The sequence below is a fragment of the Cupressus sempervirens genome, chromosome 1, assembly GCF_028749045.1.
Source record: "Cupressus sempervirens isolate cs-2001-9-10 chromosome 1, ASM2874904v1, whole genome shotgun sequence".
In the NCBI taxonomy this organism is placed as follows: domain Eukaryota; kingdom Viridiplantae; phylum Streptophyta; class Pinopsida; order Cupressales; family Cupressaceae; genus Cupressus; species Cupressus sempervirens.
In genome coordinates, this window is record NC_143118.1 from 538,416,342 (window position 1) to 538,431,835 (window position 15,494).

The following is a 15,494-nucleotide window of genomic DNA, read 5'->3' on the forward strand; positions in this document are numbered from 1 at the left end:
AAATAATGCTCGCAAGATGAATTAAATACCTCTTATGCCATCAAAGTAGGGTTTGCATGAAAACCTCTGAAATCTTCCACACAACTGCTCAAATCTCCTTCAACTCTTTCTGCTCAAGCTCTGGCAACATAAACAGTGAAGAACGAATCCATTTTACTTGTTAAATTCTTGCATTTTGGTCTGCGATTAATGCCTTAGGTAGCATTCAGGAAAAAATTGCTAAAGAGTCAGTAGCTATGAAATTTCACAGTGATGTTTCAAATCACCACATTAAGGTCTGTGATCAGAGATATCAAGTCTCTCTGCCTTGAGTCACCTTGATCCAAGCTTGCAATGCTTAACTTTGAAAATATGGGGGCTGGATATTCTCTGCATAACTGCTCCCCCTAAGGCTATACTAGCCAATTCAAGCTGATGAAGAGGGTTCGGTGCTTGGCACTGATTCTCCATTGTCTGATGTCACATTCTTCTCTTTCTATTTCCATACCTTTTCATTTCCACCCTTGCTTTCTTTCACAAATATCTTATTGATATTCTTATAGTTTGTCTGGTTTTGACATTAGGCATTCTTCCATTGTTCACAAATTCATTGAATCTGCAGTATCTAGCTGTATGACCTAGATTATTACACTTGAAACATGTAAAATCTGAATTTCCATACCTTAGTCCATTCTGATATACTTCCAATCTGCAATCTCTAGCAATATGTCCAAAATTGTTGCATTTGAAACATGTAACCCTAGTAGATATAACATTGTTATTCATAATAGGTCTTCTTGCATTAAGTCTAGGGTTAGATTTCTCATCTGTCCTTTAAGATTTGCATTCATGCGACTTATGCCCATAAAGCCAACAATTGTAACAATAACCAGTAAAAGACTTTGTATCAGTATTACCTTTGCAATCTTTTTTCATGCGTTCATATTTGTTGCATTCATAGCATCTTCTCTTGATCTTCTTTGTCTTCTTTTTAGGTTTTTCATTTTGAGTAGATGTCGGAATAGGATTTTGCATTTGTCTTTCTTCTGCTATCTTTGAAGTTTCACCATCACAATATCCAATTCCAGTCATGTCACCTTTAGGTTTCTGCTACTGCGATTACTTATCAAGTTTATCACTGCTTAAGTAAAGCTTTTCAAGATGTAACTTTGTTCCACAAGTTCACTCTAGACAATGTTGGTATACTTCTCAAGTTCCTGGTAATTAGATCTTGAATCTTCAAGTTCCATTCTTACTTGTCCAAGTTGATTACCGAGACTATTACATTTGTCTGTCTTCCTTTTTAGATCTGCTTTGAGCTTCTCTCTATATTTTTCCGTCTTCAATCTCTTTGGCCATCTGAAGTAATTGGCCTTATGAAGTGATATAGTCTCAAATTCATGTCGAAGTGCTTGATTTTCCTTACGAAGTTTCTCAATCAGATTTGACACATCTTCATCTGATTTAGGTTCAATAATTTGCTCAACAATTTCTTTCCTCTTTGCTCTTGAAACAATCTGATCTTTGAGTTTCTTGATGTAATCTTGTGCATCTCTCAGCTTCAATTTCAATATTTCCTTATGTGTATTTTCTCTATCTAGATCTTCAAGTCCTGCATCAAAATTACTCTGTAGGCTGCTTGCATCCATTAGGATCCTCCTCAAGCTGTAAGACTTTATCTGAGGAACTATGCTCTGATACCGATTGTTAGGATCAAACAACACTGAAGGTGGGGGTGTGTAATCAATGTTGCAATGCTTTCAAACAACATTATTACTTTGCAATCTAACCATAAACATCCACAAATCACAATACAGAAAAACCATGATTTATTTTTTAAGAAACCCTGGCCAAGGGAATACCCCAACAGGGATGGTACCCACAACTATTCACTAATCTGAAAGTTTTCTAGTAAGAGGTCTGACCTTGTTAGGAGTTGTTACATAGCATTTAGTACATGAGTCCTTGTTTAAGGCCTAGAACTTCTTAGAGGTCTGCAACCCTGTTTGGAGTTGATAGAAAAGAAGAGCACACAAGCTTGAGAATGAAGGCTAAATCCACCTTTTGGACTCACTATCCAATTATAATGGAAGTATTACAATAACAAGAGAGTATACTTGACATCACAATGTCTGATTATTCCTCAATGAAACTCAAACCTGATTTGATCTAGCATCAAGACTCGCACATATCATTTTGTGAATCAGTGTTCCACAAACTTTTGCTCAATTATGGATTACATTAACAATCTTTAAACTTGCATAGATGATCAAACTGAAAAGTAAACTTAAGTATAACACAATGAAACTCATAACACGATTATTTGTTAACTAGGGAAACCCTGGCCAAGGGAAAACCCCGGTGGGAATGGTCCCCACAAAATGATCCACTAATCAAAAGTATCTTGTAAAAGACTTTGACCTTGTTAGGAGTCTATTAAATCCGTATAGTGTATTTGTCCTTGTTAGAGGACTAGGCCTTGTTAGAAGCCTCAATCTAGCTAGGAGTTGTGATTATAATACAAAGTGCAAGCTGAGCCCATTGCCCAAACATGCATATACAATTGTACAATGCTATCGATAGAGATAGATACAAAACCTTTGACTGCTGCTGATATCTTCAATATCTGATCAGTTCTTGTAGTTCTTCTTCATAAGACAATCATACAACTGCTATGCTTCCCTCTAAACATCAAATTTGCATCTATACCAATCATACAAAGTGCACCTATAAACATTATATTATTACAATATTTTGCCACACTTCGCTAAACAAAAAGATAAGTCCTTTTTATACTAAAAACTTTAATCCAGTCGACCTTGTGTTGCCTTGCAGGTTACCAAATCTTCAAATTAGATTCTGCCATGTGTGGGTTTAACATGTAGGATGTCGTCCCAACCTTGTTAAGTAATTAATTTGCAAGACAAAATAATTCCTTAACCAAAATACCAATACTTTGTTGTTTACCCTGTTTTGTCCTGTCAAACCCGTCTTTGGTAAACTGCCCATAACTCGTCCAAAGCTTAACCTTTCCTTCTGCGTCCTTGCACATGTGTACTATGATGTCTGTACTTCCATCCTCTAAGCTCGCATAACTTTATGTGCTTCTAGTGAAGCTCACCGAACAAAATGAGTTGCTTGTAGCCTGTATTCTTGCTTTATAGTTCGTCAATTCTCTAAGTATACCTCCATCAAACTTAACCACAAGTACTGCCATATTAAAATCAGTGCTATGTTTCCATAAATGACAACCACATCAACTCCCCTTAGCCAAATTGCCAACAAAGTTAGAGCTTTATGCATCTTTCTGACTAGTATGAACAATTTGTCTATTTTAATAATAAATTTAAGAAATATTGGAGCACTATTCTTAATTAAACATACATGCTCACGACTAGTTATTATTTCTAAGTCTAAGAAGAAGAGAAATGCAATAAGGGACTGGCCTATGTAAATCTAGGCGATCAATCATTCCTAAGACAGGATAAGGATCAACGACCCCGAGCACTTTGCGGACATGCCCAAGAAAGGCTTGAGGGCTTGGATCTATAAAAACCTTGAGGAAGGCCATTGAGTTTGGTGTCCAATCAACCTATTGCATCTCAACATTCTCATAAACAGGAATATAACCAGGATAGCATGGTCTTCTCAATTCACATATATAGCTTATTACTAACTCACCTATGGTCGTTATCTTTATAACATGAATTAAGTTAATATAATTCGATTCAAGTATATTAAACATAGATTCATTTGTGCATAACTAGTTGAACTTACTATGGGATATTATACTAGCATAAACTCCAATAAGAAAAATAGAACCATGCTATCCAAGGGTTAACATCTACGATGTCATCCCTATATCACCAAGCAATTGAATTGTTTGGACAATTCAATTTGCTAGGCCAATTTTCTTGATCATACAAAACTGTTTTTTACTACTGTTGTACTGTGCTAATTTCACTTTGCTCTATCAAAACATATGCCAAACATCAGATAAACATAGACAACCATATTTGAAGCATATATGCACTATATATTCTACATTCCCAAAATTGTAACCACATCTGATAGCTCTACTATCGTTGCTGATCAGAATTGTCTGTCTGTATACTACATTTCTGCCTTGGAAATAGACATTTTTCATTATCTGATCTTATCAAAAGTGATTGTCTAACCAAGTGACCATGCTGACAAGATATCTTGCCATCAATGGCAAGATCTAGACTCTCATCCAACACTCACTTGCCAACACTCAATATGGGCTCTTTGACATTTTCTTGATTATTTGAAACATTTCTAGCTACTAAAATGGTAACTCTTCTTTTCACTTCCTTCAAATCCTACACACCATATCTGATCTCTTTCTTTCCAAGTGTTTCTCTCAGTGAAGCTTTCCTCTATTATTACCTCTATTGGCAGCTAATTATAGTGAATTTTCCTTGCTGTAAAATAACACTCTGCATTTATTTGAGAATTTGTATTGTTTGGAAGTGAAATACCGATGAATTCCCCCATAGTAACATGCACAGTCAGTGTGTACTTAAGTAAAGCTTATGTATATGGATGACAACGTGTGGGTTGCTCATCAACTAGTATTGGCACACATCAATTCGATCTTCCCTCCATATTGAGCCTCCCAAAATCTTCATAAGCATTAGTGCATCCAGATATTATAAACAAGTCTTTCATTTTAGTACGAATCTAATCAATTGGCACTAAGAAAAATACAAGGCACTCCATGGGAAGCAAATATTGATAGTTCCTTTGATTCTATGTGGGATTTGCAGATTGTATCATGTGCCCGATCTCTTTTTCATGGAAAATGTTGGCATTCTATGATCATGTGATAATTTATTGCCTCTTCTACAATCATCTAGGCTTGTATTGAGTCAACAATTAATGATAGATTCTAAAATCAAGCACACAGGATACTTTGATTAAGATTCTTGGATATAACACGAATGTATCACTTATAATCTTGTTTATTGTGATATGTCTTGCTAATTGTCAATCCAATAATGTTTCTTCAAGTCATTCTTGCCATAGTTGAAAATATAGTTATTGACAACTTATCGCCAAGGCCCCAAAAAAACAACGACAAAAAGTTGGAGATTAATCAACAACTAAAAAATTTCTTAAAGTTAATTAGAAATGTATTTGTTTGCAAAATTCAATGAGGAGATGCATCTAATGAGTCAGTAATTATATCTATAATTGTACCTATATGTATACATATATCTATATATTGTGCGATTTAGAGAGTACATATGATTTATTTCTAACATCATATCCTCTCTATATACACACGTGCATATATATATATATATATATATATATATAAGTGTAATTCATAGATATCATCAAAGTATCATGGTGACATCATATATATATATGTGTGTGTGTGTGTGTGTGTGAAAATTCATAATGTTAATCACTTCCGAGGTCTCAAAACAAGAGAGAAGTAATTGTTCTTATCATGATTATTAAATGTTTAACGTTATAAAAGATTGACCAAGTAGCTCATGACTGTCCAAGGTGTACTTTGTTGCCTAGTCGTTAAATCCTTCATCAAGGTAGTTAGAGTCCATAGCTGATGGTTTGACGATGGACTAAAGTAGTGCCCCATTCTTTGAATCTCGTTTAGCAATGCTTTCTCCCCTTTGTTTTCTCTTGCAACCACAATTGCATCATTTCCACAATAGTAATATGTTCCTCCATTTAAATCAAAATATCAAGAACATAATAACTGATAACTTGTAACAATGGCTAACTACCATTAATCAAGTAAATAAGTATACATAATGAATTAGTTGACAAATCATTTTCACATGAAATAACAATTAATCATATTTCCATGAATCAAACTAACAAGTCATTTTCACATGAAATAAACGGTTAACCATAACTTCCATTTCACAAGATCATGACATTCAAAAGTTTTAACTAACCATTGCAACGGCTATAAGATTAGTTTTAAATAGGTCAAAATTTGGGATGTAACATCATGCCTTTGTGAGATTATTAGAATAAATATGCTTGTTACACCTTATAATTATAGCATTGTGAGATTACGAACATCCTAGAGGGACTATATGATGTCAAACAACCCACCTTTGGTAAGAGGGCTAAAATCTTGAAACTTATGGAAAAATCCAAAATTTATATCGTTTTGTGAAGGAATGGTTATAGAGTTGTTTCAATGTTTCTCAAGGGAATAAGGAAACATCAACCAACAATGTGAGGGCCTGCATTAGAACTATCATGTCATTAATCTTAGATGAGGATGATGACATATGCAAAAAACTACAATCTGATTCGCTAACATTTTGGAGAGGGGAATATAAAAGATCACTTACGGTTTATGAGCTCAGAGAGGAATTGTTGAGCATAAGATTGAGAGGTTCAAGGATCACATGATGGAAAGTGAGCTCATAGCAATGGGCATACAGGTTTCAGGATCTCCAAAAATGAGTAAGAACCAAATGTGGAAAGAACAACTTTGTTTAACTTGCTGGCATACTTGGTCACTTGATCACATATGCGGGAACAACAAGGAGGAAGAATTGGCCAAAGAAGTGTAGATCAGCAAAGAGGATGTTAAGAACACCACAATTCAACTCTAACATAATGATACCCAAGTTTGCAAGCGGATGTTATTGGCTAGAGTTAATGGTAAGGGATATATCAGCCTCTCATTTGGTGACGTGGAAGTTGTCATTGATGAGCATTTTGATGAGAATGCTTATTTTCAAGATGTCTCCAAGGAAGGAAATGAATCTTCCCATGATGATGAATCGATAAAAGATAAGGTTATGTATTTTGAGATGGAAGAAAATACTTCTAATCAATCTAAAAATGGTACAGAAAATGATGAAATTTCTTCCAACCAAAGGGTTGCTTACACTTGTAAACATGAGCTAGACCATGATGATGACACTAAAGGGTCTGATTTGAATGATCAATGGGTATTTTTTTGTTTAAATAAGGAAATTTGCAGGATAAGCTGAAAATCTCGGATGATATGGTCCTTGCAACCTTAGTACATTTTGAAAATATCCATAAAAACATTGAAGAAACCTTGTGGGAAGTTCAAATTGAGGAAAATATAAAGGAATAGTGAGTTGAATCAATAGTGCATAGCTTTACACTCTTAAAAAAGCAGTGGAGAGAATGAAATTAGATTATTTGAAGCTGCTCAAAGATATAGATATAGCCATTAAACATGCAAAATGAGAGGAGGTAGATGAGCTTTGCCTACAATTGATTATGACACAGTACTCATTACACGAGGCTGAAAATCAGATTTCTATGATAGCCACTCACAAGGATGATGGTCATGATCATAAGTTCAAGGAGACCATATAAATTGTAGAAGGGGTTTACACCTTTGGTGACAATGAGGGTGAACACAGTAGCTACACTTCACCTTATCTAAATGAGACACTCTATGCAAAAGAAAGCCTAAACGACCAGCAACAAGTCAAGTATGAGAATTTTGATTTTTATACCAACAGTTATATACCTACACAATGTCCTAAGGAAAAAGATGAACTGAGTGATACTAGTTTTGAAACTTCATGTGCTGGTGATCATTTCATTGATGGTGTAGATTTGATTGATAACTCTTGTGGTGAATCAGAAATAGAGTTGTCCTCCATATGTAACAAATACTTCTATGTCCATCTAGAGATTTTCCTTTTGAATTTTTATGATATTGCAGCTGTTAATTTGTTGATTGCTGATTTTATATTTATACCTATTTTAATTATTAGTGTTGACCTGTTTGGTCTATCATTACATTTTCAGATTTGGCCTGGACTACAGGATATATTGAGTTGCATGGGTATTTGTGGAGGTATGACTTTGAGTTAGATTTTGCAGATGAGTTGGATTTCTTCCCTATACATGGGAACAGTGAAGCCTACGACATCTTTCTTAATGTCAATATATCCTGTAGCAGCACCATTTGGTGGCTTAATCGGCTGTTCTTCATGCATAGTGGGGGTATTTCTGGCATTGGTAGAGTGATACACTTGTTCTGTTAGATGATATAGGATAATAGTGGATGGATGGACCACTATTTCTACTCCCAGGATTGTGTTGATAGATTGGTTTGGGATCCAGAAGTTGATAGGATCATGCTTTGCACTTTGTGGATTATGATGAGTTACTACATAGTTTGAGGCTTGGTGCAGTTATGATCAGAGTAACTCATTAGATGGGTGCAACTGTGTTTTATAGGCTGACGTGGGATCTAGGGATCTTACTAATAGATGAGGTGCACCCTTATTTTTGGTTCCACAACATGACATGTCCTGATTTTATAGTTACTAGTACAAGCTATAGGGTGACTTGCAGATTGATGTGGGATCTTGGTATTGATTACTTGAGGACAGGCAATCTCAAGTAGGGAGGATTGTAATGTCCCCTTTTTTGGGACATTAGGGCATTACTAGGCCAACCCAATAAAGTATTAACATGATTTGTGGGGACTTAATGCAGAATTATTAAAAGCCAATTTAATATTATAATGAGGGTTAATTAGAGAAAAAATGGCAACAAGTCAGGAAAGGGAAGCTGAAGAGTCACAGCAGGATGCACTAAAAGAAACAATGGAGACTCATTTGACATGCTTGGGATTGAGTTTAATTTTCAAATTTCTCTTGTAGAAACTTGGAAGCTTGCAACTTTCATTTCCACAACATGAGGATGTAAACCTTTCAGCTCTTCTTGGTGAATCAAATGCAAACCTGGTTCAACTTTGTGGTGGATTCGAGACAGAGTTCACATTGTGCGTACAGGTTCTTTCTTAGTATTTCCCAATCTGACCGTGTTACTATATTTAAGATTGGATTTTGGTGTTATGTTATTGTATTGCTGATCAATATAATAAAATATAATAACATTGAGTATTTAAATCTGGAAATATTTGGTGTTTATTTTGCTGGTTTAAGCTCAAAATTGTGCATGCATTTGAAGTTTGATAATTCTGGAATTAATATGTAAGGAACTAGTTTAAGTATTTTGGGGGGGTATATTACACCGAGTCCCCAAGATGATTAAATCCTAACCTCTGTTATACCCTGAAGAGATGGTTTTCGACAAATAGTTCCATTTTGTATTTGCAGGTCTCATGCACATTCATTAATTGGTTGTATATGACATCAGTGAATTTCAAGCCAATAATATTTTGTATAACATTAAGGACTTTGGGTTCTGAATATCCAAAGGGGGCAAAAAGAGAGTAACATTTTATTCTATTATCTTGTGTATGAGAACTACCATGTCACATCTTTTTAACTATTTCAATTCTGTGCAATGTGTTTGCCAATGTTTTCCTTGGCATAAGTAATCAATTTTGACACTGTTCGCACATATCTTTGAAGATGTATCAGAAAGGAACAGCATGTAAGCAACAGATGTCTCTATATCAAAATCGAGGAACAAAAATCGAGATGTCCTCCATGGTGATGGTACTGAAATGCATCAGACTTTCTCAGTGATTGTATGTCCTTCGGGCTTTTAAGTATCATTACCTTCATTCATCAGAAGTACCAATTCTGCATTGCAGAGCACTGAAAAGGGAGTTGATTTCACAATTAAACTTGAGTTCTAAGATTAATGATAGACGGGCAACTCTGCCAGTTCTTAAATGCTCTCTGGGATCTTTCAAATCAAGGTGATCAATGTCAGTATCAGAAATCGCCACCGATTTCTAATCTCTAAACCTTAAATCTGATGAGATTTGCAGTGGAGGATTATAGAAGAGGCAAATAGGTTTGAAATGTGGAACTCCTGTAGCTTAAGCAAGAGGAAGGCTGATGGATATAGAGCATCTGTAAACTGGAAGATCTGAGTTTGGAAAGTGAAATTGAAGACCAGTGTTTATTGAGCTCTGAAAGAAAGGTTTGTAGGTGCATGTAAGAGTCAAAGAGTGATTTGCAGTTCGAAAGGGTAATAATATCATTGTTAAATGGAAAATGATGTGATACTTGTCAAAGTACCAATTATCTATTTGTGAATTGATTTAAGAGTAGGGGAGGTAATTAGGGCATTAAATTATGTCAAATCACAGAATGGCAGGAAAATGCATGAATTTGGGCTTGGGTGTGCAAACTTTCATCTGGACATTGACATGTTGCTCTCCATTTGTCTATCTTTGACCCATGCCTATCGATTTGAAAGGGAGGAAAACTAAACTTTCTGGCTTCAAATGAGAAATAAGCAACTGTCCAGATGCTTTATAATCCCAACATCCCTAACATTTTCTGGTACCTAACCATGTGACATTTTTATTTTTGACATGTAGAATACTGCTGGCAATTTACAGTCGAATTGAAATATGAAATTGGGCTTCTCGTTTTGGTACTTTACCATAACAAATGCTAGATTTCGGAGTTTGAACCCTAGAGGTGCATGTGTAATTCAGAAATGCAGTCTGCAGTCTGCCAGCTTTATAATATATGGGGCTTATTTGGATTACAACTTCCCAAGCAATCTTTCAGATTTGTGAGTGCAATTGTACATATGCAGAAGTGTATTGGAAAGCTAAGTTCGCCAACTAACTCCTGTTACTTAGACTCGATTTTGGTGGACCCTTGGATATAAGTATGCAGTTATTCATGTCTTCAATTGAATGATTATATTCATGACGACTATTGCTAATTTTTTATATTAGGGAATTGCATGTGGAATTGTTGCTGGAGTATATTTTAAATATACTTTTAGATTAGATATCAGACTCAAGGTGGAATTGCAGAGAAGTGTAAAACTATGAGTAGATTGATTAACAGACTTGAAAGGGACGGTTGCGGTCTTGAATTTTCAAATATGACTTATCAGAGATGAGAAATTAATTCGTGGAGATGACTGATTTATATTCAAACTCAAATGACACAGCCATAAATCTATATGAAAATTTACTGTAAAAAATTGGGGTAACAGTTAGAAAATTGGTTTGCTATGGTGTTCAATTTAGAGATTGGGATTTCCTTTATAACTGAAGTGGACAACTTGTAATTTCCTATTCCTATTTGAGAAAGGTCAAGGTGAGAAAATTGCTAATTCTGGGTGATGCATTAGGCATATACTTCAGTATGATGAGAAAAACATTAAGATATTTGTTTCCACTCATTGACACAGTCAAACCCTCTTAGATATTTCTACTAAATCTGGGAGGTTTTCACCCATAATCAAATCCTTTTTGAAAGTAGTTTGAACCTGCAAATTTATAGTGTTTCTTGTTTTCTCGTATAGTTTTTTGGTCTGAGTTCATATTCTAACAGTTTTGGTCTGTATTGAATAATCAATGAATGCTCTTTATTCTAATGATGCTTGCCATCATTGTTGTATCTTACTTTGATGTTCTGAAAGTGTAACATGTTTACATATCTATCTTTTCTCCAATACTTATGTACTCAGAATTATTAATTTGATTTTGTTATCTCTTTCCTGAAAAATAATCATAAATCTCCTACCCCGCCCTGGCTGTTTTTAAAGTACAAGCAGCTGCTGTGCTTCATATCCATGATCATTCATGATTTTTTATGCAAGTTAAATGTCATGTCCTCTAAATTTCCTCTGTGATTTACAGAAGTACATGCTACATCTTCTTGGAAAATATAGTTTAATGAGTATGGTATGTTTTCCTGTTTTTTAATTTTTGTCTTCAGTAACCTAGATATTTTATGGGATATGCAATTGCAGGATGCTAACACAACCTTGAACTCAAGGAGGAAAAAAAGTGATGCTAGAGAAATACAAAGCTTTTATCATCGATACTATGATCAATATATTAAGGCACTGGATCAAGCAGGCGAAGATGCAGATCGGTACAGTACCATATAAACATTTTCTTTCTTTTCTCTTACACATTTCTGGTTGTATTCTCCTGCAGAAAATCTGGCCTGCCTTCAAATTCTCTGAGCTCCATAATTCATCAAAGTTATATAAATTAAAAACAAACAAAAGATGCTGTGTTACAATTTAAAAATCATACTTGATCATTTCACTTTGAAAAGTGCTTGGTTTTTGGAATAGCCGACTCTTTAGTATATTGGTTTGCAATATGGAATTGAGGTGCTCTTTGGTAGCCTTATTGATTGCTTAATGTAAAAAAATAAAAAGAGGAGCTCCTTAAAGAGTGAAGAATCCATTGGTGCTGTAGGGTACATAGCCAAATTAGAGAATTTGGAGCTGATGGTTCATGCCATAATTCCATGGAGTTTTAGAATGAGGTGTGGAGAGATGGTAGACCTGAATTTGTGGATGGTGAGGGTACAGCAGGGAATATAAAATTCAGTTCTTCAAAATTAGTTATTCAAAATTGTACAAAAAATAGCATTTGATACATGTAAACTACCAAATACTAAATACAATGCATTGGATAATGAAAGTGTGTGGTGTCTCGTTTTGCGAGATCTTATAAAATGGAGACAATTAACTTTCAAAACTCAATTGTAAGAGGCTTCTTTCTTTGCAGTCTCAAATATCACTTGAATATAATGACTGAAGTAAGACTATTGATAATAGTCTATGATCCACTTCTAATTGATTGTTCTAAGTTATATAATTGAAATCAACGTCACTGCTATCTCTGATTCAACACTTACATATATGCAAGATAATTTTGATTAATATATCTGCACTTATGCAACAATCAATTTTAAGATTATCTCTTCCATAGTTAAAAAACTCACCAAGACTGGAAAATAAACTTGGCAAAAACTCAAGTGAAAATTTGGCAAAATCTTGACAACTTAAAAATTGCTCAAATTTAATTAGAAATAGTTTTTTTTTATTTGCAGAATTTAAGGAGGAGATGCATCCAATGAGTTAGTAATTGTGTAAACAATAGAAATGAGATGAGTCTAGATATATTCAAATGCAAATTGGGTACAAAATGGCATCCTTGTGTGGAAAGTTGATGGCTTGTAGCCTGATAGTCTAAAACAAAATTAAAATAGCAAATTATCTTTGTAAAACTATAAGTAAATAAAACATAAAAAAAATTACATCTTCAACTTCTGAGCTCTACTTAAAACTAAGGGAGAGGTAGAGGGTCTAGCCCTAGGAGTCCTTTGTTGCTGTGCTTCTTCTCTCAGCATGACTAGTTGTGGCTCGACCTCCATCCTGAAAAAATGATGTTAAATCTTGTTTGTTAGACTCTAAAGGAATTTACACTCTAGAGTACTTAGGACATGCCATTATTGAGTTTTGAACAAAAAGGAGATAAATGGTGTTCCATTGCTCGTCTGGGGCAGGCTGACATTGGGATGGCTTCCCAAGATTGGGGCAAAGGGCCTAAGTTTGGGGACACCGGGGGATGCTGGGTGGGGGTTGGGAGGGGGGCAGGGAGTGTGCCGTTGCTGTATATACTATATACTATAGGTATAGTACTTGAAATGCTACTTATGAAAAGACGTATAAGAAGTAAAATTGTAAAATTGCAAATACTAATTACCTGAAAATTGGACAATGAACATTGGATATCAATACAATATTAGAATATCATTCAATTTGACAAATTAAATTGTCGAATTAGTGAATAGAAGATTTTAAAATTTCTATTATATCAAAAATATTATAAAGATGATTACAAAGAGTAGCATAATATCTAAATGAAAGATCTTTAACCAATCTGATCTGAATTTTTCCTTGAGTTTTCTGTTGGTGATTAGAAGTTTTCAAGGCTTTTATATGATTTATTGGAAGGGTTCTGGATATGTTTGTCTTTGCAATGGTTTTTATCATGGATTATGCCAACATAACATGCTTTGTAACACGATAAACATAAAAATAATTGACTGATCGCAATTATTAGAATTCTGATTTTAGGTACAGAAAATGACAACTTTCAGATTTAGAAGAATTGACACAACGAGTAACAATTGTTCATACCCGATGTCCCATGCTCAATCAAGGAGGCTTTTATTGAATGAAATTTGTATAGAACACAATCTGGGGGCTTCCAATGTGGCCCAACTACTCCAATGAAGTTTAACTACAGCAATAATAATTACCAAAAACAATTGAACTGAATCTGCTATAATATACACCTGGCATACATGCAAAATTATTGACTTTCAGTACTTTTTCCTAATTTTTTAACTGATCTGGACAATGTTTGACATCTGAAACCCGATGAAAAACTTTATTTGCAAATTAAAATTGCTGATGATGGATTTCCCACAATTTTCAAACCCTAATTTCTTTCGATTAGTGGATTTGGCACCACCTGTGCCTCTAAGGTGGTATGGCCAGCTTTGGAGAGGTACAGCTGCTATAAATAATGGTACGGTTGCCCTCTAAAGTCTCCAAACCCTCAAATGACTTTGAAACTACTGTAACAAGTCTGATTTGAAGCATAATTAGGAATTTCGAATGAAACCTTCCGTTTTGTGAACCGGGGTATTGTCCAAATTCACTTGCCTTCAATGAGTTTTTGTTCCTCAAAGCTACTATGCCACTGAAATGAATTGCATAGCTCAAGACTCACAAGCTGATTGTAAACATGGTTTCATGATGCCCCAAATAGCCCTCAACATGTTTCTTTATTGGCCGCAAGCCCTAATCCGTTTTTGGGGTTATTATGCATTTTTTAGTTTTTTCCCTCGTCTCCTTCAACCCCCTTAGGCGCCCTTATTAATAAAATTAAGTTGTTTTTAAAAAACATCTTAACTCATGTCTCCTAGACATCATGACAAAAGGGGACCCCCAGCTTGTTACTTTATTATAATAATATAAGTAACATTATTATTATTTATTTGATATAAAGTGAATATAATACTCACATATTAATTTATTTAGTTCCAGAGTTAGGAAATACTAAAATATTTCCTGAATAATTCATAATGTGCAAGTCTAGACTCACAATTGAATTCCAACCAAAGCACTGTGATCACTGATGCTGCCCGAGTCCTACAGGCTGATTGACAGTTCCTCCTAAAGGGTAGGGGATTTTCCTAAGAATATAAGAACATCTCTCTAAACACCTCTAATTGCTCCCAAGGATCTTGCTCTGCTTCATGGTCCCCTAGGTGGTCATCCAGTCAATTGCTTGTTCTCCCTGAAAAATAGGAGACCTCCCCAAAATATAAGAAATGTCCTTTGAAAGTCCAAAAGGGTTCATAGAGAACTTGCAAAACTTCATGACTCTCTGAATGAGTCCCCTAACCATATTGTTGACCTACATGAACTCGAGTGATAGGTCAACCTGTGGTCATTTGGCTATCACCTAAGAAGGGGAAATTACAGTCCTCCCTTCTTGGAGATTCCTTTCCTCAAACAATCTGCATCTGCATATTGCACACCAGTTCTTGGATCCCATACCAATCCGAGACATGTCATTCCACCAATCTGTTGTGCTACTCTGATTTAAACATCGATACACCCAAAGTAAAGTGATCGTGATGTATCCACTAAAGGAATGCATACGCACGTAAATGCCATGATTTAAAACCGATCTCACCATGCTAACATTGTGATCCTTTGAGATTAACAACAATCTTGAC

The 15,494-nt window shown here is 35.0% G+C and overlaps 1 protein-coding gene across 1 annotated transcript in view; it reads left to right on the forward strand.

Annotated features, from left to right (window-relative positions):
- Positions 1-15,494, forward strand: part of LOC149578586 (callose synthase 3-like) — a 111,047-nt gene that overhangs the window by 15,348 nt on the left and 80,205 nt on the right. The window contains exon 3 of the mRNA XM_089830012.1: positions 11,689-11,813. Within this exon, the coding sequence (XP_089686138.1) occupies positions 11,689-11,813 (125 nt within the window). The remainder of the gene's footprint in view (positions 1-11,688; positions 11,814-15,494) is intronic.